Below are 22,047 nucleotides of genomic sequence, written 5' to 3'. Positions count from 1 at the left end.
GCAGACGGAATAATCCGTAGGTGTGTGCCTAGAGAAGAAGCACAGATGATCCTATGGCATTGCCATGGATCACAATACGGAGGCCACTTCGGAGGTGAGCGAACAGCCACCAAGGTCCTCCAATGTGGCTTCTATTGGCCCACACTCTATAAAGATTCCCGAGAGTTTGTACGTAATTGTGACAGCTGCCAAAGAGCTGGCAATCTGCCTCATGGTTACGCCATGCCTCAACAAGGAATCTTGGAGATTGAGTTGTTTGACGTATGGGGAATTGACTTCATGGGACCTTTCCCACCATCATACTCAAACACTTATATTCTGGTGGCAGTTGATTATGTATCAAAATGGGTTGAGGCCATTGCCACACCCACCAATGATACTAAAACGGTGCTGAAGTTCCTCCAGAAACATATCTTTAGCAGGTTCGGTGTCCCTAGAATACTAATCAGTGATGGGGGCACTCACTTCTGCAATAAACAGCTTTACTCTGCCATGGTTCGGTATGGGATTCGCCACAAGGTGGCTACTCCATATCATCCACAAACTAATGGGCAAGCTGAAGTCTCTAACAGAGAATTAAAGAGAATCCTGGAACGGACAGTAAATACCCGTAGAAAGGATTGGGCACGTAGCTTGGATGATGCTCTGTGGGCTTACAGAACAGCATTCAAGACCCCTATAGGAACCTCTCCATACCAACTCGTGTATGGTAAGGCATGTCACCTGCCCGTGGAACTGGAACATAAGGCCTACTGGGCAACCAAATTCCTAAACTTTGATGCTAAATTAGCAGGAGAAAAAAGATTGCTCCAGCTAAATGAGCTAGAGGAGTTCAGATTCACAGCTTTCGAAAATGCCAAGCTTTATAAAGAGAAATAAAAAAAGTGGCATGACAGAAAGCTGTCATCTAGAATCTTTGAACCAGGACAGAAGGTTCTGCTGTTCAACTCTAGACTCAGGCTATTCCCCGGGAAATTGAAATCCCGGTGGAGGGGACCATATGTGATTACAAGCGTATCACCATATGGTTATGTAGAGCTTCAAGATATTGACTCTGACAAGAAGTTCATTGTTAATGGACAGAGAATCAAGCACTATCGTGAAGGCAATGTTGAGCAAGAGTGCTCAAGGTTGAAGCTAGATTAAAAGCTCAGCAAGGTCCAGCTAAGGACATTAAAGAAGCGCTTGTTGGGAGGCAACCCAACTTTTATTTACTTTCATGGTTTTTCATGTTTTATTAGGTCCATGATCATGTGGAGTCACAAAATAAATATTAAAAATTGAAAACGGAATCAAAAATAGCAGAAGAAAAATCACACCCTGGAGGAAGCACCTGTCTGGCGTTCAACGCCAGAACAGAGCATGGTTCTGGCGCTGAACGCCCAAAATGGGCAACATCCTGGTGCTGAACGCCCAGAACAAGCATGGTTCTGGCGTTCAACGCCAAAAATGGCTAGTAAATGGGCGTTGAACGCCCAAAATGGGCACCAACCTGGCGCTGAACGCCCAGAGTTGTGTGCAAGGGCATTTCGCATGCCTAAATTGGTGCAGGGATGTAAATGCCTTGACACCTCAAGATCTGTGGACCTCACAGGATCATTTCAAGATCTGTGGATCCCACAGGATCCCCACCTTCCCTCCTCATAATCCTAGTTTTTTTCCACATCTTCTTCTTCATCTATTCCTTCTTCTTTTGCTCGAGGGCGAGCAACATTCTAAGTTTGGTGTGGTAAAACAATTATGTGAAGGATCTATAGCTCAGTGGTAGAACATGTGGCTGCAAATCAAGAGATCCCTGAGATACCTCAGGGGATGCACTTCCCTCCACATAATTATTGGAAGCAACTGAGGATAGAAATACCAAAAATCACTAGGAATCAAGCCACAAAGGCAAGGAAGAGACATAAAAGAGCTCAAGAACATCATTGGTTCCTCAAAAAGGAAATGCCATCATCACTAAGGTGGACTCGTTTCTTGTTCTTACTTTCTCTGTTTTTCGTTTTCTCTATATTAAGTGCTTATCTATGTTTGTGTCTTCATTACATGATCATTAGTAGTAATTAGTGTCTATTTTGATTTTATCCCCAATTAATTTATAGTCTATTTTTCTCATCATCAGCAAACATGAATAAAATAGTAGATCTTTTGAATAAGAGGCAATAAAATTTCGAGTTTTTAATAAAAAAAATTCTAATTAGTAACATGTGGTGGCAATGCTTTCTGTCTTCTGAATGAATGCTTGAACAGTGCATATGTCTTTTGAATTTGTTGTTTAAGACTGTTAAATATGTTGGCTCTTGAAAGAATGATGAACATGAGACATGTTATTAATAATCTGAAAAATCATAAAAATGATTCTTGAAGCAAGAAAAAGCAGCAAAGAACAAATCTTGCAGAAAAAAATATATATATAATAAAATATGCGAAAAAAAATATAGAAAGAAAAAGAAAAAGCAAGCAGAAAAAGCCAAAAGCTCTTAAAACCAAGAGGCAAGAGCAAAAAGCCAATAACCCTTAAAACCAAAAGGCAAGGGCAAATAAAAAGGATCCCAAGGCTTTGAGCATCAGTGGATAGGAGGGCCTAAAGGAATAAAATCCTGGTCTAAGCGGCTAAACCAAGCTATCCCTAACCATGTGCTTGTGGCGTGTAGGTGTCAAGTGAGAACTTGAGACTGAGCGGTTAAAGTCAAGGCCCAAAGCAAAAAGAAGAGTGTGCTTAAGAACCCTGGACGCCTCTAATTGGGGGCTTTAGCAAAGCTGAGCCACAATCTGAAAAGGTTCACCTAATTATGTGTCTGTGGCATTTATGTATCCGGTGGTAATACTGGAAAACAAAGTGCTTAGGGCCACGGCCAAAACTCATAAAATAGCTGTGTTCAAGAATTATCACACTGAAATAGGAGAATCAATAACACTATCTGAATTCTAAGTTCCTATAGATGCCAATCACTCTGAGCTTCAATGGATAAAGTGAGATGCGAAAACTGTTCAAAAGCAAAAAGCTACTAGTCCCGCTCATCTAATTAGAATCTGAGCTTCACTCAAAAACTCTGAAATATTATTGCTTCTCAACCTATTAGTCTTCTATTTTATTTGTCTAGTTGCTTGAGGACAAGCAACAGTTTAAGTTTGGTGTTGTGATGAGCGGATATTTTATACGCTTTTTGGGGTTAATTTCATATAGCTTTTAGTATGTTTTAGTTAGTTTTTAGTTTATTTTCATTAGTTTTTAGGAAAAATTCATATTTCTGGACTTTACTATGAGTTGTGTGTTTTTCTGTAATTTCAGGCATTTTTCTGGCTGAAATTGAGGGAGCTGAGCAAAAATCTGATTCAGGCTGAAAAAGGACTGCTGATGCTGTTGGATTCTGACCTCCCTGCACTCAAAGTAGATTTTCTGGAGCTACAGAACTCGAAATGGCGTGCTTCCAATTGCGTTGGAAAGTAGACATCCAGGGATTTCCAGCAATATATAATAGTTCATACTTTGCTCAATGATAGATGACGTAAACTGGCGTTCAACGCCAGTTCTCTGCCCAATTCTGGCGTCCAGCGCCAGAAAAGGATTAAAAGTTGGAGTTCAACGCCAGAAATGGATCCAAACCTGGCGTTGAACGCCCAAAATGGCCTTATGCACATGAATTGCTTAAATCTCAGCCCCAGCACACACCAAGTGGGCCCCAGAAGTGGATCTCTATACCATCTGCTATAGTTTACTCATTTTCTGTAAACCTAGGCTACTAGTTTAGTGTTTAAACAACTTTTAGAGACTTATTTTGTATCTCATGACATTTAGTTCTGAACTTTGTACTCTTTGACGGCATGAGTCTCTAAACTCCATTGTTGGGGGTGAGGAGCTCTGCTGTGTCTCGATGAATTAATGCAAGTATTTCTGTTTTCCACTCAAACACGCTTGTTCCTATCTAAGATGTTCATTCGCGCTTAACTGTGATGAAGGTGATAATCCGTGACACTCATCACCTTCCTCAAACCATGAACGTGTGCCTGACAACCACCTCCGTTCTATATCCGATTGAATGAATATCTCTTAGATTCCTTAATCAGAATCTTCGTGGTATAAGCTAGAACTGATGGTGGCATTCATGAGAATCCGGAAAGTCTAAACCTTGTCTGTGGTATTCCGAGTAGGATTCTGGGATTGGATGGCTGTGACGAACTTCAAACTCACGAGTGCTGGGCGTAGTGACAGACGCAAAAGGATAGCAGATCCTATTCCGGTATGACTGAGAACCTGCAGATGATTAGCCGTGCGGTGACAGCGCACTTGGAATCTTTTCACTGGAAGGATGGATGGTAACCATTGACAACGGTGATCCACCTACACACAGCTTGCCATAGGAGGACGTGCGTGCGTGAATCAGCAGACAGAGGAAAGCAGAGATTCAGAAGACAAAGCATCTCCAAAACTCCAACATATTCTCCATTACTGCATAACAAGTAACTTTTAATTCATGCTCTCCTGTTTATTCGCAATTCAACTGATAAACATAATTGACTTCCTGACTAAGATTTACAAGGTAACCATAGATTGCTTCAAACCAACAATCTCCGTGGGATTCGACCCTTACTCACGTAAGGTATTACTTGGACGACCCAGTGCACTTGCTGGTTAGTGGTACGAGTTGTGAAAAGTGTAATTCACAATTCGTGCACCAGTTGTATGGAAGATCTGTGACAAAGACTGATTTAAAAGAACATGCTGAAATTAATGAAATCAAGAATTAGCACAAAGAGGAAGTGTCCAGTCTGAAGGATAAACTTGGACACATGGAGGCCCAACAGCAAAAACAAGACGAAGAAATTCATGGGTTGTGAAATATGATCAAGTTATTACTGCAGCGATCGGAACCTGGAATGAGACCAGAAGAACTAGAAGCTTTATTACAAGACACCCAACAGTCTCCTATTGATGCGAATAGCGGCCATGGATCAACACATTTTCCAAACTTAGATGTGGTATGTCCTTATCTATTCCTTGTTCCATAGTTTTTTACTTGCATTTACATTAATTGCTATGGCTGGAAATGTTTTTTGGCTTTATTAACACTGAAGTTGTATTGCTATGGCTGAAATTTGTTTGTGTAATTCTGGTTGTTGTATTTTTGATTTTGTGCACTTGGTACATATGAATTTGTCCCTATATCTAATTTAAGTGTGAAAGTCTGGTTAATTAGTGCATGAAAAATGCTATAGGGACATATCAGGATTGTGCTAAAGGAAATAGAAGAAAGAAACACCTGTAGATTTTCATGGTTTGAATGAAACAAGATAATACATAATTCCTTGAATTCACCTCTTCTGCCGTGACCATGTTATTTTTTTTTAGTATATGCTTTCTTGGTTTACTATGTCTACGTATTCCATTTAATTTTTATAATTACGAATATCATTATGAATATTTTTTTAACTACTTTTCTATATAATTATGCAGGGTAACAATGAAAATTAAGCAATGAAGATTAAGTTGACTATTATTATGGTTTATTGGCTAAGATAGAGTGCTATTTAGAATCTTTACATGTATGGTTGACTAATGATTTTTATTAGAAGATACTTTTATTGGCTAAGTGATATTATGGTTTTGATATGGCTATGCTTACTTTAGTTTGAGATGTATAAATTTTTACAGTTAACTTCATTCTAGTACTTTTGGATCAATGTTATAAATATATTTTGGTTAGAGATATTTTTTATTATATAAAGAAATTATTTAGTATAATTATGTATTTATTTTTATTTTGTAATATTCAACTCATTTATACATGTATCATATTAACTATTATGTTGTATTAATTATTATTATTATTATTATTATTATTATTATTATTATTATTATTATTATTATTATTATATATAGAAAAAAGACCTAAGACTACACTTATATACAGTAGTTATAGTATACAAAAAAAAAACGAGGCCTAAGGCTACACTTATATACAGTAGCTATAGTATACAAAAAAAAAGAGGGACCTAAGGCTACGCTTATAAAAAGTAGCTATGGTATACAATGTGGCTACGCTTTACAAGTGATGCAGTAGCGTTGAAAACGTAGCCTATTCTGGAAGAATGAAAGCTGAAAAGCGTAGCCTTTGGTCCTGAACAGCATCACTTGAAAAGCCTAGCCTATTCCCAAACGCCAAAAGTGTAGCCCTTGGTGCAGAAAAGCGTAGCCTTTGAGAATAGGCAACGGCCAAATAGGAATCACCCCAAAAAGCGTAGCCGTAGCCCAAAAAGCGTAGTCATAGCCTAAGGGATCATTTTTTTTCACTTTTGGCTACACTTTTCAAGTATACCTGAATGGGTGTTTTTCTTGTAGTGAAAATTTAAGGAGACAGTTACTTATTTGGATAAGTGCTGACTGCTTTGTTGGTGTTGACTTCGACCTCTTAGTGAAGGTCGGTAAGTGAAAACCATCCTTTTGGATTGGGCCCCTTGTCTTGATTTGGGTTTGGCTTACATTCTGGATCAAGGTATGAACAGTTGATAATACATGATATTATATTTCATAAAAAGATAAATGTTATTTTTAATTATTAAAATATTATATTCATATTTACATTACATTCATTCTTGTATTATAGTATTTAAGTTTGCTAAACATATATATTAAGTGATAAATTTTTTTAAACACTAAAATATATAATATATTTATAATTTTATCTAAACTTAAGATTAATTTTTAATTTTTTATTAAATAATTTTTATATATAAAATTAATTCATTTTAATTTTGCGTTGTGCGCGAGTTTAAATTTAGTTGGTATAATCTTGAGAAAATACTTAGTTTGGTCCCTGAAGTTACACCCGAGTTTCAATTTAGTTCCTAAATTTTTCAAATTTTAATCACGTTAGTCCCTACAGTAATTTTCGTCACAGAGTCAATTTAAAAAATTTGAAGACTAAATTGAGACAATTAAAACTTTAAGGACTAAATTGAGACCCGAGTAAAACTTCAAGGATTAAATTGAGTATTATCTCGTATAATCTCACATCTATTCAGCTTGTATATGATGTTATATGATGTTACTCCATAGAAGCTTCATGAATTCAAGCCTATCTACATTTTCAAGCTTGATTTGATCTTCATGAAATACATGCAATACAAATTTCACGAGGATCGGAGTCCAAGTCTGCGTTTGTTTTCAGAGACAGGACAGACCATGACACTGGGACAGAGATAATAGGACGAAAACACTAAAAATTATTGTTTGTGTATTGTGTTTGGATATGATGTACAAGACACTAATGTAATGTCCAGTATTATGTTTGGATACACATGGACAAGACTAAAATATTATATGAAATGACTAAAATAACCATATGATTTCAAATTTTCTATATCAAGTACAAACTAATTTAATAGAAAATGAAAGTACGTAGGAGTACAGACGAAACTTAAAAAAACGTTTGAAGAGACCAAAAATTTTAATAAAAAAATATATAATAGTATTTATATTAAAATAAAAATTATAAATATATTTATTTCATTTTTAAATTTATTATTAATATGTAGGAATACATATGGTTAAGATTAATAAAAAAAATAGATCTGAGTTTGATTAATAAAAAATTTTGTTTAGGTTAATATGCCAAATTAATTTTAAATAAAAAATCAGTTTTAAAAAAGAATCCGTTTTTACTTTTTACATGAAAAAAAAAGTTTTTGCACATAAAAATCTATTTTTATTTAAAAAACTAATTTTTTTTAATCTAAAGACTGATTTTTTTTTAAAATTATATAAAATCAATTATAATTTATAAAATATTTTTTAGCATTTTAAAATATCAATTTTACTTTTAATAATATTTATTTTTCAAAAGTTTTAAGACTAATTATAGAAAAAATAAGAAGGGATAATAGTAAAATAATAAAAAATATCTATGAATAGAGAGGGAAACAAAATTTATAAAAAAGTCCGTGTCTACTCTTCCAAATTTCGTGTCCATCATTATTTTTCGTAAAAGAGTGGATACAAAAATATAAAAAACTGTCTCGGAGACAATGTGTTCCGTGTCCATATCTCTGCTTTCAAACATATTTTAAACATGTACTGTCCATGTGTTCTGTCTCTGAAAATAAACGCTACTTATGCGACAGTCCCACCTTTGCTAACATTGACAACAACTCCTTATATATGTCGTCCTCCCAATTCCGGAGGGCTCTTTTCCATTGTATACTTAACAATTAATCTCATCGCAAATTTCACAATCACTAATTATACATTCTTTGTTTGCAGCAATCTGGAACAATCTTGGAAATCTTTCAGTCAATTTGTCTTTTTTTAACTACAAGTGTCTCCAAAATTTAGTTTTTCTCCTATCCCCAACCGCAATCCTCTGCCTGTCTTGAAAGCATTTTACCATTCTTTCATTTCTAGCCATAATACCCCTTATATCCGCCATATACCAACATGCCCCTTATTCAATTGATATATCAAGAACTTATCCTCCTTCAAGTTATTACACGAACTTATTATCTTTTTTTTTTAAGTGGACATCCTTTTCTATCAAATCTCCACTACCACTTAATCTACCAGATTAACTTTTAATATATCGGATTAAGAGATACCATCGAAAAAAAATATAAGAAATTTTTTGTTTTATTATGGCCCCATGTCACTAATTTGTAGAAGTTGTCACACACTTATAAATTAAAATGGAAAAGTCTAAGAGACCAACAACTTTTTTAAATTTTGTCCAGCATATAACCAGCAAAGAAAAGTGAGTCATTGGATGAAATCTCATACCAATTTCACACCATTAAAACCATTATTGATGACTATTTGATGGTTACAAATCACAAAAGTTGCTGGCCTCCTAGTATTCCCCAATTATAATGTCATAGTCTTTTCTAAGAAGTATTTATTATTGGCACCTATTCAAATAAAGAGGCTAAAAACATCTTTTTAAAAAAAATTGTGTTAAAAGTGTATTTTGTGTTTATATTTTCCTTAAAAAAAATATCACTTTTATAACGTATCAAAATCAAACCTTACAATTTATCATCCAATAATAAAAAAAAAATATTTTCATACGAAGATAATTATAAAATTGTCATGGTAGTATCCACCTTTATTATTATCTTTCTTTTGTTTAACGTGCGAAGAGCGTGACTTTAAATATCTTGGTTGATTATCTTGAATTCAAATCCATATAGAAACAAGAACCAAGCTTATCAAAAAATAGAAACAAGAATAAAATAATTGTAAATAATAATAATATTACAGGAAAGAAGACAAGCCTTTGTTGATGCAATATGGTATGTGCTACAACCTCCCCCCCAAATTCCTTGTCCCCGTATAATATTACATCCATCAATATCATGCATGAAGAACCAAAATAGAACGCTGATAGAAAATCCAATCCATGCATGCATGCATGCATTATTACTATATTGCATTGTTCTAGAAATTGATTTCACCAGACAGTGTCCTTGTAGACCCTACATCTGCATCATCAGCAACAGTGAAAAAATCATCTTCTTGATCCTTCTCTCTAATCTCTTCAATCTTCTCAACTGCTTCTTTCAAGTCCCACCTTTTCTCCAAATCCTCTTCACAACACGCCATCGCAATATTCAACAGCTTCACCATCTCTCCCTCACTGGTCTTGATCGCTCCCATTAACTCCTTATCAAAGACCTCCTTGGTCCATTCTTCTGGGGCAATGGAACGAACCCAATTTGCGAGACTCACCTCGCTCCCTTTACCCTGCTGCAAGAAATTCTCAGGGAACTTGCCAGTGAGAATCTCCAGGATCAAGATTCCAAGGCACCACACGTCAGTCTTCTTTGTGATTCTTCCATTGTTCAAGTACTCTGGGGACTTGTACACAACCATGATGTCCTTGGCGAGTTCCTGGTTTATAAGTGGGATCAATCCGTAGTCACAGAGGAGTGGCTCAAGAGATTCTGTTAGAAGAATATTGCACGATTTAAGGTTTCCATGTGGTGCTATAAGGCTTGGCAAGTCCTTGAATAGATATTCAAGACCTTTGGTTATTCCTTTCACAATCTTCAACCTCGCTGGCCAATCAAGACTTTCTAGCCCAAGACTTTGGTATCCTAAAAATGAAAAGAAGCACAAGATTAGAGAGGTTATTTTCAATCAATATAAAGAGTAATCTATGATGAAAAAGAATTTCAATACATACCATGAAGGCGAACAGCCAAACTTCCATTCTTAACTAAGTCAGTAACCAAGAGCTTCTCCTCCTTTCTGTAGTAGTAAGCCACAAGAGGAAGCAGACTTGGGTGATTCAACCTTCCAATCCTTCTCATGTGTTCATGGAACTCGTCCCTTCCTACATTGTTCATCTGCTTGTACCTCTTCACCACTATCATTTGCCCTTTGGGTAGAGAAGCCTTGTATGAAGAACTGAAACATCCACTTCCCATGATCTCAGCCGAAGCTCTCAGCAAATCGTGTAGCTCGAATTTCTCTCCGTCTTCCCTTATGAACGACAACTTCATGTGATCCCCTCCTCTTCTGCTGTGGTTGGAGCTTACCGATCTAATTGACCTGCTTCTGATCTCATTCCCAAATTGATTTGATTTCCCTTTCCTCAGTTGCGGTGCGCCTATTTCTTGACTCTCCATCGATGATTCTATTTCTCTTTTTTTCGCTTGTTTCCTACGGTAAAAAAGGATGAACATTACTACTGCAATCACTATCAATGCCACCACCACAGCTACGACAACCACAACAATGCTCATGGTTGTGTGCTTCCTCTTGTCGTCGTTGTTCTGGTTCTGGTTCTGATTCTGATTCTGGTCTTGGTTCTGCTTCTTACATTCTCCCATAGGCGGTCCACATAACTCTTCATTACCTGCAATTCACGCATACTTATTAAGAGTTTTAACATCCTCATCACATAACTAATAATCATAGACATGCATGCAAACTGGCATATTCTCTATTACCAGAAAAGGAAGCAGAGGGCATCTTGGACATGGAATCTGGAATTGGGCCTTGCAACTTGTTGTTTGCGAAGTTAACTGAGGTCAATGAAGTCTGCGGCAAGTTGGGAACAGGCCCAGTAAATTGATTGCCATCCAACTTCAACTCCATAAGCTTTGGCAATTTGGTCAGAGAACCTTCCGGAATAGGACCCGTAAGCTTATTGTTTGACAAATAGATTTTCTTCAACCATACCATGCCTTGGAAGGCGTTGTCCGGAAGAACACCAGAAAACTTATTGTTTGAAAGGTATACCGACCTCAAACCGTTTAGCTTGTTGATTTGTGGCATTGGACCCTCAAGTTCATTATTCATGAAACTTATGGTTCTAAGATTTGGTAAACCCTTGAGAGAATCGACATCAATGACACCCTTGAGCCCCATACCCTCAAGCTGCAGCCCGGTTACTACCCCATTATTGCAAAGAACACCTTTCCAGTTTGCTTTTCTACCTGAACACGGAGTCGTAGATGGTGTCCATGAAGATAACTCTTTGGTGTTCTGTAATTTATCCTTCACGGCGAGGAGCAGTTCCGATTCTGTGGCTCCGTGAGAGGGAACAACAACAACACCGCACACTACGAGAACAATGGATATTGTGATGCAATAAGAGCTACAAACAGTGAATGCCATTAATTAATTAACGAAGACGGGGAGAAGGAGAAGAAGAGCCGGTAGGCACGCACACGCGCACTAGGGGCGGCGTGCGCCCTCGAGGAGGGACTGTGTGGCAGTGATGGAAGAGAAGAGGTATAACAATGGGTCAGTCTAGAGGGGGAGAAAGAAGGAATGACGATTTGGAAGGTGGACAAGTTTTGATGGCATTGAAGTTGAAGGGTGAGAATGAGAATAGGAGATGGAGACGGTGTGTTAATTCAGAGTGACGATGATCGACATGTTGACCAAGTCTTCCATCTTTTTGTTTGTGAGAATTACCCGGCCAACCCTTTATATGTCACAGGGACTACAACACTTTTTTCCAATGCAATACCCTATTTTTAACGATTTCTGCTGACTCCACCTTGACCATACCATAAAACAACACATAACAGACATTGAAATCTCTTCCTACCTGCACTCCCTTGTCCACTTAATAACAACATTATGTCTAAACCAACTTCCACCGTGGCGGATAACAGAATGCGTCGTTTCACGTAACTGTATGCTATTGCTATACACGGAAATCTATGTTTACACATGCTATGTTCAGAAGTCGTTTAGCTTTGCCGCTGTTTTCTGTTCATAGTTCGGTAGAAAGAAGATTCAAGTACATTCTATCCAATTACAAAGATGAAGGAAGTTGACAGGTACCTGGAATAACAAAAACAGACAATCTTATGGGCAAGGGCGGGCCCTCTGCTTTGCTTAACACACTCAGGCTTGTCATCATTCCAAATCATCAAACTCAAGGATGTTGTTCTTATCTTATCTATGCCAAACAACGTTAAAATTGTCACTCTTATTTTATAACTTAAAATAATGTAAAATAATATAATTTACTGCTAATTGCATGCTCTTAAAAATAACAAATTTAATTTATCACATAATCTATATTAATAGAAACTCAAACAACTCAACAATTTTTAATTTGACCAGTATAAATATTAAATTATCTTTAATAAATAATTTTATTAATTTATGTGTGTAAATTTCAAAAAATATGAGTATAAATTATATTAACTTATATATACAACCTCTAATAAATATAAGTACAAATTATATGTTTTTTGTTTGCAAACACCTGCAAATATGAGTGCAAACATCACGTAACATTGTTCTTGTTCGGTAGGTCGGGTACCGGACGGTTTGGGTCAGGATCCTGAGGTCAACGCCTCGGATGGTGGAGGAGCTCGTCTGGTCGTGGATTCTTGGTTCCGGGTGAGCGAGGTCCCGAGCACTTCTGATGGAGGGGGGTGCCACCTGCAAAGACACTCCGACGCCCTTGTCAGAATATGTGCAGGCGGAGAGGGAATGATGTGTGAGTGTGACGTACCTTGGGGGGAGAGCCAGTCTCCCCCTTATATACATGTCAGTAGTGGGCCCCTTCAATGGCCAGGCCCATACCCTCAAGAGCGCTGTCCTTCGGCTGTGTGCAAGCCGTACGGGACGCGTGTCCGGGTCGGGCGGAAGGCGGATTATATGGCCGGCGAGAACTCGGGTCGGGTCGACCCGCGCGAGTTTGGGCCAGGCCGTAACAGTGCCCCCGACGCGTCAGCGATGGCCGTGGGGGCTATTGGTGGCGCGTGATGTTCATCCTCGTGCGTTGTCGTCGGGTCGGCTGATCGTGGGAGGGACGCGTCTCTTGCGCGCGTCTCTTGATCTGCTGTGGCATCTGTTTGCCGTTTCGTTCTCCGCGCTGGGCATTTAATGCTCATAATGATTTGAAAAAACCCGCGCGCAAAGACTATTTTGCCCTCGCTTCCTTTCGCGCTTTTGGGGGTGGTTTTTAAACAGTTTTCCCCCTATCTACTCCCCACTCTTATCACTTCCAACTTCTTCTCTCCCTAACATCCAAAGCTTCCTGCGCGAACTCCTTCCTGCTTCAACTTCCAGCCCAGATTTCTTTCATCGTTCCAGGTAATCTTCTGATTTCTCCCTTCTGGTGTCTGTGTTATGCTCTGTTATTGTGTGATTTGTTGTTTGCATCTACTGCATGGCTGGTTTTATTTTTGTTAAGAGGTTTTTCCAGTGTTGGGATAGGTGGGTTAGGAGAGGGGTACCATTCCAGGATAGGCCTTTTTGGGTGGTTTGTGAGGTAGGCGTAGTTTTTAGCCGTATCTGGTCATGATTGAGTTGAAAAGGCATAGCTTCCGAGTTTTTTCCGGGTTCCCGACCTCATAGACTAACGGAGTGGTACCCCGCTGTAGGTATGCCTCGTGTTGTCTCCCGGTCTTCCGGATCCGCTGCGGCTTACGACCCGTATGCTTGGGTGACGGACGATATAAGGAGTTCACCCAACCAGATGGACTTGGAGGAATTAACGGAGTTCCGGCAAGCCGGTTACCTGTGTGGGGGTACTGACGAGGAGGCCAACTACGAGGCCATTGTCCCGCTTCCTCGTGAGCGTATTTATGAGCTCAACTTTCATTCTCCTCGCGTCCCCGATTGGATTTGGTTTTACAAGTCCATGTTTACACAAGTCGGTGTTCGGATACCGTTCTCCGATTTTCAAATGGCGCTGCTGAACCGGATATCCGTCTGTCCGTCTCAACTTCATCCGAACAGCTGGGCTTCGATCCGCTGCTTCGAGATGGTCTGCGAGTACTTGGAGTTACCGGCGTCGGTGGACGTTTTTCTCTTTTATTTCAACCTTACCAACCCCTCCAAGCAGGGGAAAGCAAGAAAAGGGTTTCTTTCTTTCCGTGCTGCCCAGGGTAGGAAGATTTTTAGCCTTTTTGAGGATTCCTACCATGGTTTCAAAGATAAGTATTTCAAGGTTCGCCCTGTCAAGGGTCGCCATCCCTTCTGGTTGTCGTTAGAGGGAGAGCGCCTTATCCAGACTTACTGGAGCTTTGGCGCGGGGTCGAATCCTTTCGTGAAAGTGTCGTACAAGAGGTTGTCGGCTGTAGATAAACAGATAGCGGACGTTCTTTTTGCTATCTTTGAAAAGAATCCCGTGAACCCCCATCTTCTCATGGGTGAACGGGAGGCCGGCCGGAGCTATATTCGTGAGTTCTTTTTCTCGTTTGTATATGTTTCTTGCTTCTTATGTTTGTCGGTTTGACGGTTAACGTTCTTGTTGTTTGGTGCAGTGGAAATGTCTGCTACCGTGACTGGTCTCGAGAACCTGATGAAGACCTTTTTTGACGCTAGTGATGATGAGAATGCCGGAGAGAAGGATGCCGGCAAGTCGGAGGGCCCATCAGGGGAAAAGACGGGCCAAGCTTCCCCTGCTCATGATACCGAAGCGTCGGGAAAGCAAGGCTTGGGGGTCAGGCTTCCCCTTTTCACGAAGAGGGACCTGCAGACGGGCAGGCGACTCACACCCCTCAGCCAGATAGTGACGTGGAGCTTATCCACACTCCTAGGAAGCGAAAGATGTCTTCTAGCCCGGAAGGGGTCCTTACCGTAATGGAGAGGAATTTTGATGCTTCTAAGTTCATTGATTCCCAACTGATACCGGGGACAGAAGAGCACTTTCATGCAACCGAGCTGTCCGGGCAGGCGAGGTGGATGTATCGCACCTTGCTTCGCGGGGCCGTGATAGCTCGGAAGGCCGAGTTTGAGTTATCCGGTATGGAGGCGCTTCGGAGGAAGCTTGAGTCTTCTGTTAAGGCGAACAATGATTTTAAGGCTCAAGTTGAACTCCTCCAAGGTCAGCTGTCCGAGATGGGGGGGAAGCTTAATGCTGCTGAGGAGAAGTCCTCGTTTGTTGCGGAGAGGTTGAAGGCGTCCGACGAGACCGTGGCCCGGCTTCTTGAGCGTGAGATGACACTGGAGGGTCAACTGAACGCCGCTCAGGGCCGGGTTGTAGCGTTGGAGAGGGAACGGGAGCAGGCTATCTCAGAGGCGAAGGCCGCCAAGGCAGAGGCCGTTGAGCTTAAGAAGAAGCTTAAGGTGGCCAAGGAACAAGGGAAGAGTGCCATCTTGATGACCGAGGACGCCCTGAAAGCTCAGCTGAAGATTGCTGCTCCTGATTTCGAGACGTCGTCAATTGGTGTTTTCAAAACTATCCAAGACGGGAAAATTGTTGATATGCCGAGAAAGTGACGTCTCATAACTTAGGATATTTTGTAATGTATTTGTTGAACAACTTGTTGGTCCTTTGTCGTTTTGTTTGCCTTGAACAATTTTACTTGTCCGTTGTGTATTTTGACGCTTTGTAAGTTATCGTTGTTTGGTTGCTATGATTTTTTGCTTGTTTCATTATTTTGTCGTGTTGTCGTTTTCGTGTTACCGTTCATTCTGGGCGGGCTTATGTCTTGTGCCCGTCTTGCCGTTTTCATATTTGGTAGCGGTTCGGACCGATTCGGTCGTGTAGTCGTCGGATTGGTTGAGGCCTATGAGCCGTCTGGCTCCCGGGGTGATCAGTCCCGGGATGCCGTTTTAGATTAAGTCACGAGGGACAGATATCAAGTAAGAGAGTTTTAACGAAAAATAAAAATTTGAACAAGTAAAAATTACTCGACAGTTGGGTAAGTATTTGACAAGGTAAGTAAACAAGTTGAATTAACATGTGGATGGGGCGAATACTAACTCTCTGGCTAGGCTCTCTGGTCGTTGAGCCGGTGGGTCAGGAGTAGAACCTCTTTAGGTTGCTTGCGTTCCATGTTCTGGGTATTTCCTTGCCGTCCAGTTTTTCGAGTTTGTAAGCGCCCTTGCCGAGTACCTCCCTTACCCTGTAGGGGCCTTCCCAATTTACCGCCAGCTTGCCTTCTCCTGGGGTCGGGACGCCGATGTCGTTGCGTCGCAGGACGAGGTCCCCTTCTTCGAAGTCTCGTTTGAGGACTTTTGCGTTGTAACGCAGGGCTATTCTTTGTTTCAGCGCCGTCTCTGTTAGGTGAGCCATCTCCCTTGTTTCTTCGATCAAGTCTTTCTCCACCGCTTCGCTCATGCCCGCGAGGAGTAGTCGAGGGCTTGGTTCGCCGATTTCAACTGGTATTACCGCGTCGACCCCATAGGTTAGGCGAAAGGGGGTTTCCCCCGTGGCGCTTTGCTCGGTTGTCCGATAGGACCATAAGACGGAGGGGAGTTCGTCGGCCCAGTTTCCCTTCTTGTTGTCTAGGCGCTTCTTTAGACCAAGAAGGATGACTTTGTTTGCGGCCTCTACCTGCCCGTTTGTTTGGGGATGTTCTACTGAGGAGAACTTTTGCTTTATCCCTAGGCCAGAGAGGAATTCCACGAACTTCTTGTCGGTGAACTGGGTTCCATTGTCCGAGATAACGACCTCTGGGATGCCGAAACGGGTTATCACCTGCCTCCACATAAACTTCCGGCAGTTGGAGGACGATATGGTGGCTAGTGGATCAGCCTCTACCCATTTGGTGTAGTAGTCAATGGCCACAATGAGGTATTTGACTTGTCCTGGGCCGACCGGGAAGGGTCCCAGGAGATCGACTCCCCATTGCGAGAAAGGACGTGTAGTCGTTAGCGAGCTTAGCTCGGAGGCTGGTGCCTTGTGGAAGTTGGCGTTTTGTTGACACTTTGTGCATTTTGTGACAAATTCCTTCGAGTCCTTCATCATTGTTGGCCAGTAGTATCCTGCTCGGATAAGCTTCCTTGCTAGGGCTTTGCCCCCGATGTGATGCCCGCAACACCCTTCGTGGACTTCTCTAAGCACGTAGTCCGTTTGATCGGGGTGCAGACACTTCAATAGGGGCTGGCTAAGTCCCTTTTTGAATAGTTGTCCCTGTATGATTGCGTATCTGGCCGCCTCCCTTCTTAAAGCTTTGGCCGCCTTCTCATCTTCAGGTAACTTGCCGAGTTCCAGGAAGTTGGTAATGGGGTCCAGCCATGAGGGGCTCGCCTCCGTCAGGTGGAGGGCGACCGTTGGTTCCTTCACCATGCCCTGGATGAGCGACCGGTTACCCGATCCTGGCTTTGTGCTCGCTAGCTTTGACAAAAGGTCTGCTCGTGTGTTCTTTTCTCTTGGAACGTGCTGGATAATGACCTCCTGGAATTGGCTTGTCACTTGCTTAACCTTTTCCAAGTACTTTTGGAGGAGGGGGTCTCGGGCTTGGTAGCTTCCGTTTACCTGCGAGGTGACGACTTGGGAGTCACTGCATACTTCGACCCTCGTCGCACCGACTTCCCGAGCCAGCATTAGTCCGCCTAGGAGAGCCTCATATTCTGCTTGGTTGTTCGATACTGGGAACTCGAACTTGGTAGATTGCTCATAGATGACCCCTGCTGGGCTTTCCAAGATGACCCCGGCTCCTCCGGACGTTTGGTTGGAGGCTCCGTCCACATGAAGCCTCCACCGTGTGCCCGTTTCTTCGGGAGGATCGCCCGTTACCTCCACCAAGAAGTCAGCCATTGCCTGGGCCTTGATCGCGTGTCGAGGCTGATACTGTAGGTCATATTGCGAGAGCTCGATGGCCCAGGTCATCATCCTTCCAGCCAAATCAGGTTTTTGCAGTATTTGCCGAATCGCCTGATCTGTCCTCACAACTATACGGTGACTCTGGAAGTACTGTCTTAACCTTCGGGAGGATACTAGGAGTGCCAGCGCCAGTCTTTCCAGTTTGCTGTACCTCAGCTCTGGTCCCTGGAGTGCCCTGCTCACGAAGTAGACGGGCTGTTGTGTCCTCGCTTCTTCTGTAACGAGGACCGCGGCAAGCGCTTCCTCGGTTACTGATAGATAGAGGTAGAGCGGTTCTCCGGCTCTGGGTTTTCCGAGGACTGGTGGTGCCGCCAAGATTTGCTTGAAGTGGTTGAACGCCTCTTCGCACGCTGGTGTCCATTCGAACGCCATTCCCTTTCTCATTAGGTTGAAGAAAGGTATGGCCCTTGCCGCCGATGCGCCGAGGAAACGGGACAAAGCTGTCAATCTCCCAGCAAGTCTCTGGACGTCTTTGATGCAACCCGGACTCTTCATTTGAAGGATGGCTTGGCATTTTTCGGGATTGGCTTCCACTCCTCTTTGAGTGATCATGAAGCCTAGGAACTTTCCGGCCTCCATTGCGAACGCGCATTTGAGTGGATTAAGCCTCATGCCGTGCTGTCGTAGAGACGAGAAAACGTCGTTAAGGTCACTCAGGAGATCGTCAGGTCGGGCGGTCTTTGCGAGTATGTCATCTACATAGACTTCCACTGTTTTGCCCAGGAGTTCACTGAATATCTTATTCATCAACCTTTGGTATGTGGCTCCTGCGTTTTTTAGGCCAAATGGCATTACTTTGTAGCAATAGATGCCCCCTGGCGTTATGAACGCCGTTTTTTCCTCATCGGGTCGGTGCATCGGTATCTGATTGTATCATGAATAGGCGTCCATGAAACTCAGATATCTGTACCCTGCCGCTGCGTCGACGAGCGTATCAATATTAGGTAAGGGGTAGCAGTCCTTGGGACAAGCCTTGTTGAGGTCAGAATAGTCTACGCACATTCTCCACCTCCCGTTGTGTTTTTTAACCAGAACCACATTCGACAACCAAGTCGAGTAATCCAATTCCCGGATGAATCCCGCTTCTAAGAGGCTGGCCGTTTGCTTGGCTACTTCGTCTGCCCTTTCCTGCGACATTTTCCTCCTTCTCTGTGCCACTGGTTTGGCTCCTGCCTTTACGGCCAGGTGATGCGACATGAGCTAGGGGTCTATTCCTGGCATGTCGGCAGGCGTCCAGGCAAAGAGGTCGGCGTTAGCCCTGATCATCTCCATCAAGGGCTCCTTTATTTCGTGCGGGAGGTTCCTGTTTATGAATGTGAACTTATCGTGCTCCTCGCCGACTCTGAACTTTTCCAAGTCTCCTTCTGGCTCTGGTCTGGGTTTGTCGTCTACCCTGGCGTCCAGGTCGGCCAGGAAAACCCCTGACGCCTCCTTTGATTTTTTCCTGAGAGAGAGGCTGGCGTGGTCGCAAGCGACTGCCGTTTCCAAGTCGCCTCGGAGGGATCCCACGGATCCGTCATCGGCGATGAACTTCATCACCAGTAGTTTCGTACTGATAGCTGCCCCCAGGTCGTTAATGGTCTTTCTCCCCAAGATGATGTTATAGGCCGTTGAATCTCGTAATATTACAAAGTCTGCCATGATTGTCCTTCGTCTTTGCCCTTGTCCCACAGAGGTCGGGAGTGTGATGATTCCGTCTGGCTTTATGAAGTGGTCTCCTAACCCTACCACACCGTGCTGGTGGGTCGTCAGGTCGGAATCTCTTAATCCCAAGGCATCGAAAACGTTTCGGAACATGATGTTTGAGTCTGCCCCCGTGTCTACCAGGATTCGTTTGACGAGGCCGGTTCCGACCCTAGCCGTGATGACCATGGGCGGATTTTCCGGCGCTTCGTCGAACCATTGGTCCTCCGGGCCGAAGGAGATAGGTGGGAGACCCTTAAGACCTCTACTAGGTGGGGTGGAGATCGCTAAGACCTTGGCATCTTTCTTCTGCGCCGATTTCGACCTCGGGGCGGTATTCCTGGCCGTCACCACGTTTACCACTGTGAGACCGTGGTCGTCACCCTCTGGCTCCTGTCGTCGTCTTGTTGGTCGGGATCTGTCCTCGTTGTCGTTGTCCCGGTTGCGTCTCCTTGGTTCCCTTATAAGGTGGGAGAAGTCGGCGAGTTTTCCGTCCCTGATAGCTTGCTCGAGGGCATCCTTTAGGTCAAAGCAGTCTTGGGTCTTGTGCCCGTAACCCTTGTGGTACTCGCAGTAGAGGTTCTTGTTTCCTCCCGTCCTGTCCTTCAGTGGTCGGGGCTTCGACAGTATCCCCTTTTCTGCTATCTGTTGGTAAACTTCAGTGATTGATGCCGTAAGGGGGGTGTAGTTGGTGAACCTCCCAACTCGGGGGAACGGTTTGGATGGTTTGCTTGGACCGCCGTCCTTGGCGTGTTCCTTTGGTTTTTCTCTGGCTTCGAAGTGCCGGGATTGGTTGTAGGCTGGCTGCCGTTTATTGGCAGCCACGACCCGGCTGACTTCCTCGTCATTAATGTATTCTTTGGCCACGCACTGGATCTCTTGCATCGTCCAGACGGGCTTCGTGGTGAGGTGTTTCCTGAAATCCTCATTTGACAGCCCGTTCGTTAAGCACAAACTTGCCACTGAGTCCGTCAGACCGTCAATTTCCAAGCACTCGTCATTAAAACGGTCCAGGTACTTCCTGGTCGGCTCTCCGGTTCTCTGTGTCACCCCCAGCAAATTGATTGGGTGTTTGGCTTTGACAATCCTAGTTGTGAACTGAGCCAAGAAGGCGCGGCTGATGTCGGTAAATTGGGTCACCGAGCCTTGCGGGAGGTTGTTAAACCACCGTATTGCCGGGCCCGCTAGGGTGACCGGGAAAGCGCGACATCTGACCTCGTCTCCCACCCCTTCTAGGTTCATCCTGGCCTCGAAGGTCGTCAAGTGTTCCAGGGGGTCTTGTGTTCCGTCATACTTCATGTCTGTCGGTTTGTCGAAATGTTTTGGTAATCGGACCTCGAGTACAGAGCGGTGGAAAGGGGTCGCTCCTATTATGACGGGTCCTCGGGCAGTCCTTCTCGACTCATTGTTCTCGCGGTGACGTTCCTCATTGCCTCTGTTCGACGCGCGCCGCCTTTCGTGTCGGACGTAGATAATGGGGTCGCGACTTCTTCTTCTGGGGCGTATCCGTTCCTCAGTGCTCTCCGACTCACATTGGGGGCTCGGCGTGCGCCTCGAGCGGCTTCTTGAACGGGAACGGGTGGGGCTCCGCTCTGGGGAGCGTTGGTCGCGCTCTCTTTCTGCTAGTCTGCGCTCTAAGTCTTGCATTCTGTGGCGTAGTTCTTGCATTATCCTGGCGTGGTTGTCACCCGTCCCCCCGAAGGGGCGCCTCTCGTGAGTCTGCGTCGCATCCCTCGTGGGCGACCGTTGCTGCTGCCGGGATTCCGTCGCGACGGCGCCTCCCCCGAGTATGGGAGGCGCTACCTCGGAACCAGTCCCAGTCTGGACCAGTACGAAATCCATACACGTTCGATCCCCACAGACGGCGCCAATGTTCGGTAGGTCGGGTACCGGACGGTTTGGGTCAGGATCCTGAGGTCAACGCCTCGGATGGTGGAGGAGCTCGTCTGGTCGTGGATTCTTGGTTCCGGGTGAGCGAGGTCCCGAGCACTTCTGATGGAGGGGGGTGCCACCTGCAAAGACACTCCGACGCCCTTGTCAGAATATGTGCAGGCGGAGAGGGAATGATGTGTGAGTGTGACGTACCTTGGGGGGAGAGCCAGTCTCCCCCTTATATACATGTCAGTAGTGGGCCCCTTCAATGGCCAGGCCCATACCCTCAAGAGCGCTGTCCTTCGGCTGTGTGCAAGCCGTACGGGACGCGTGTCCGGGTCGGGCGGAAGGCGGATTATATGGCCGGCGAAAACTTGGGTCGGGTCGACCCGCGCGAGTTTGGGCCAGGCCGTAACAGTTCTATTTATATATCAAACAACATAACCTATAAATATTGCATGAATTATTTTTA

At 43.5% G+C, this 22,047-nt stretch overlaps 1 protein-coding gene across 1 annotated transcript; it reads right to left on the bottom strand.

Moving 5' to 3' along the window:
* Window positions 1-9,192: 9,192 nt before the first annotated feature.
* On the bottom strand, window positions 9,193-12,125 carry LOC112732380 (pollen receptor-like kinase 4). Its single transcript, XM_025781089.3, has 3 exons — window positions 10,942-12,125; window positions 10,173-10,847; window positions 9,193-10,083 (listed from the first exon to the last, which is right to left on the bottom strand). The coding sequence occupies exons 1-3, from the start codon at window positions 11,609-11,611 to the stop codon at window positions 9,425-9,427; spliced, it is 2,004 nt and encodes a 667-aa protein (XP_025636874.1). The 5' UTR covers window positions 11,612-12,125; the 3' UTR covers window positions 9,193-9,424.
* Between the last annotated feature and the right edge of the window lie 9,922 nt (window positions 12,126-22,047).

This window comes from Arachis hypogaea, chromosome 13, assembly GCF_003086295.3.
Source record: "Arachis hypogaea cultivar Tifrunner chromosome 13, arahy.Tifrunner.gnm2.J5K5, whole genome shotgun sequence".
In the NCBI taxonomy this organism is placed as follows: Eukaryota; Viridiplantae; Streptophyta; class Magnoliopsida; order Fabales; family Fabaceae; genus Arachis; species Arachis hypogaea.
This window is presented reverse-complemented; position numbering and strand designations above follow the sequence as displayed.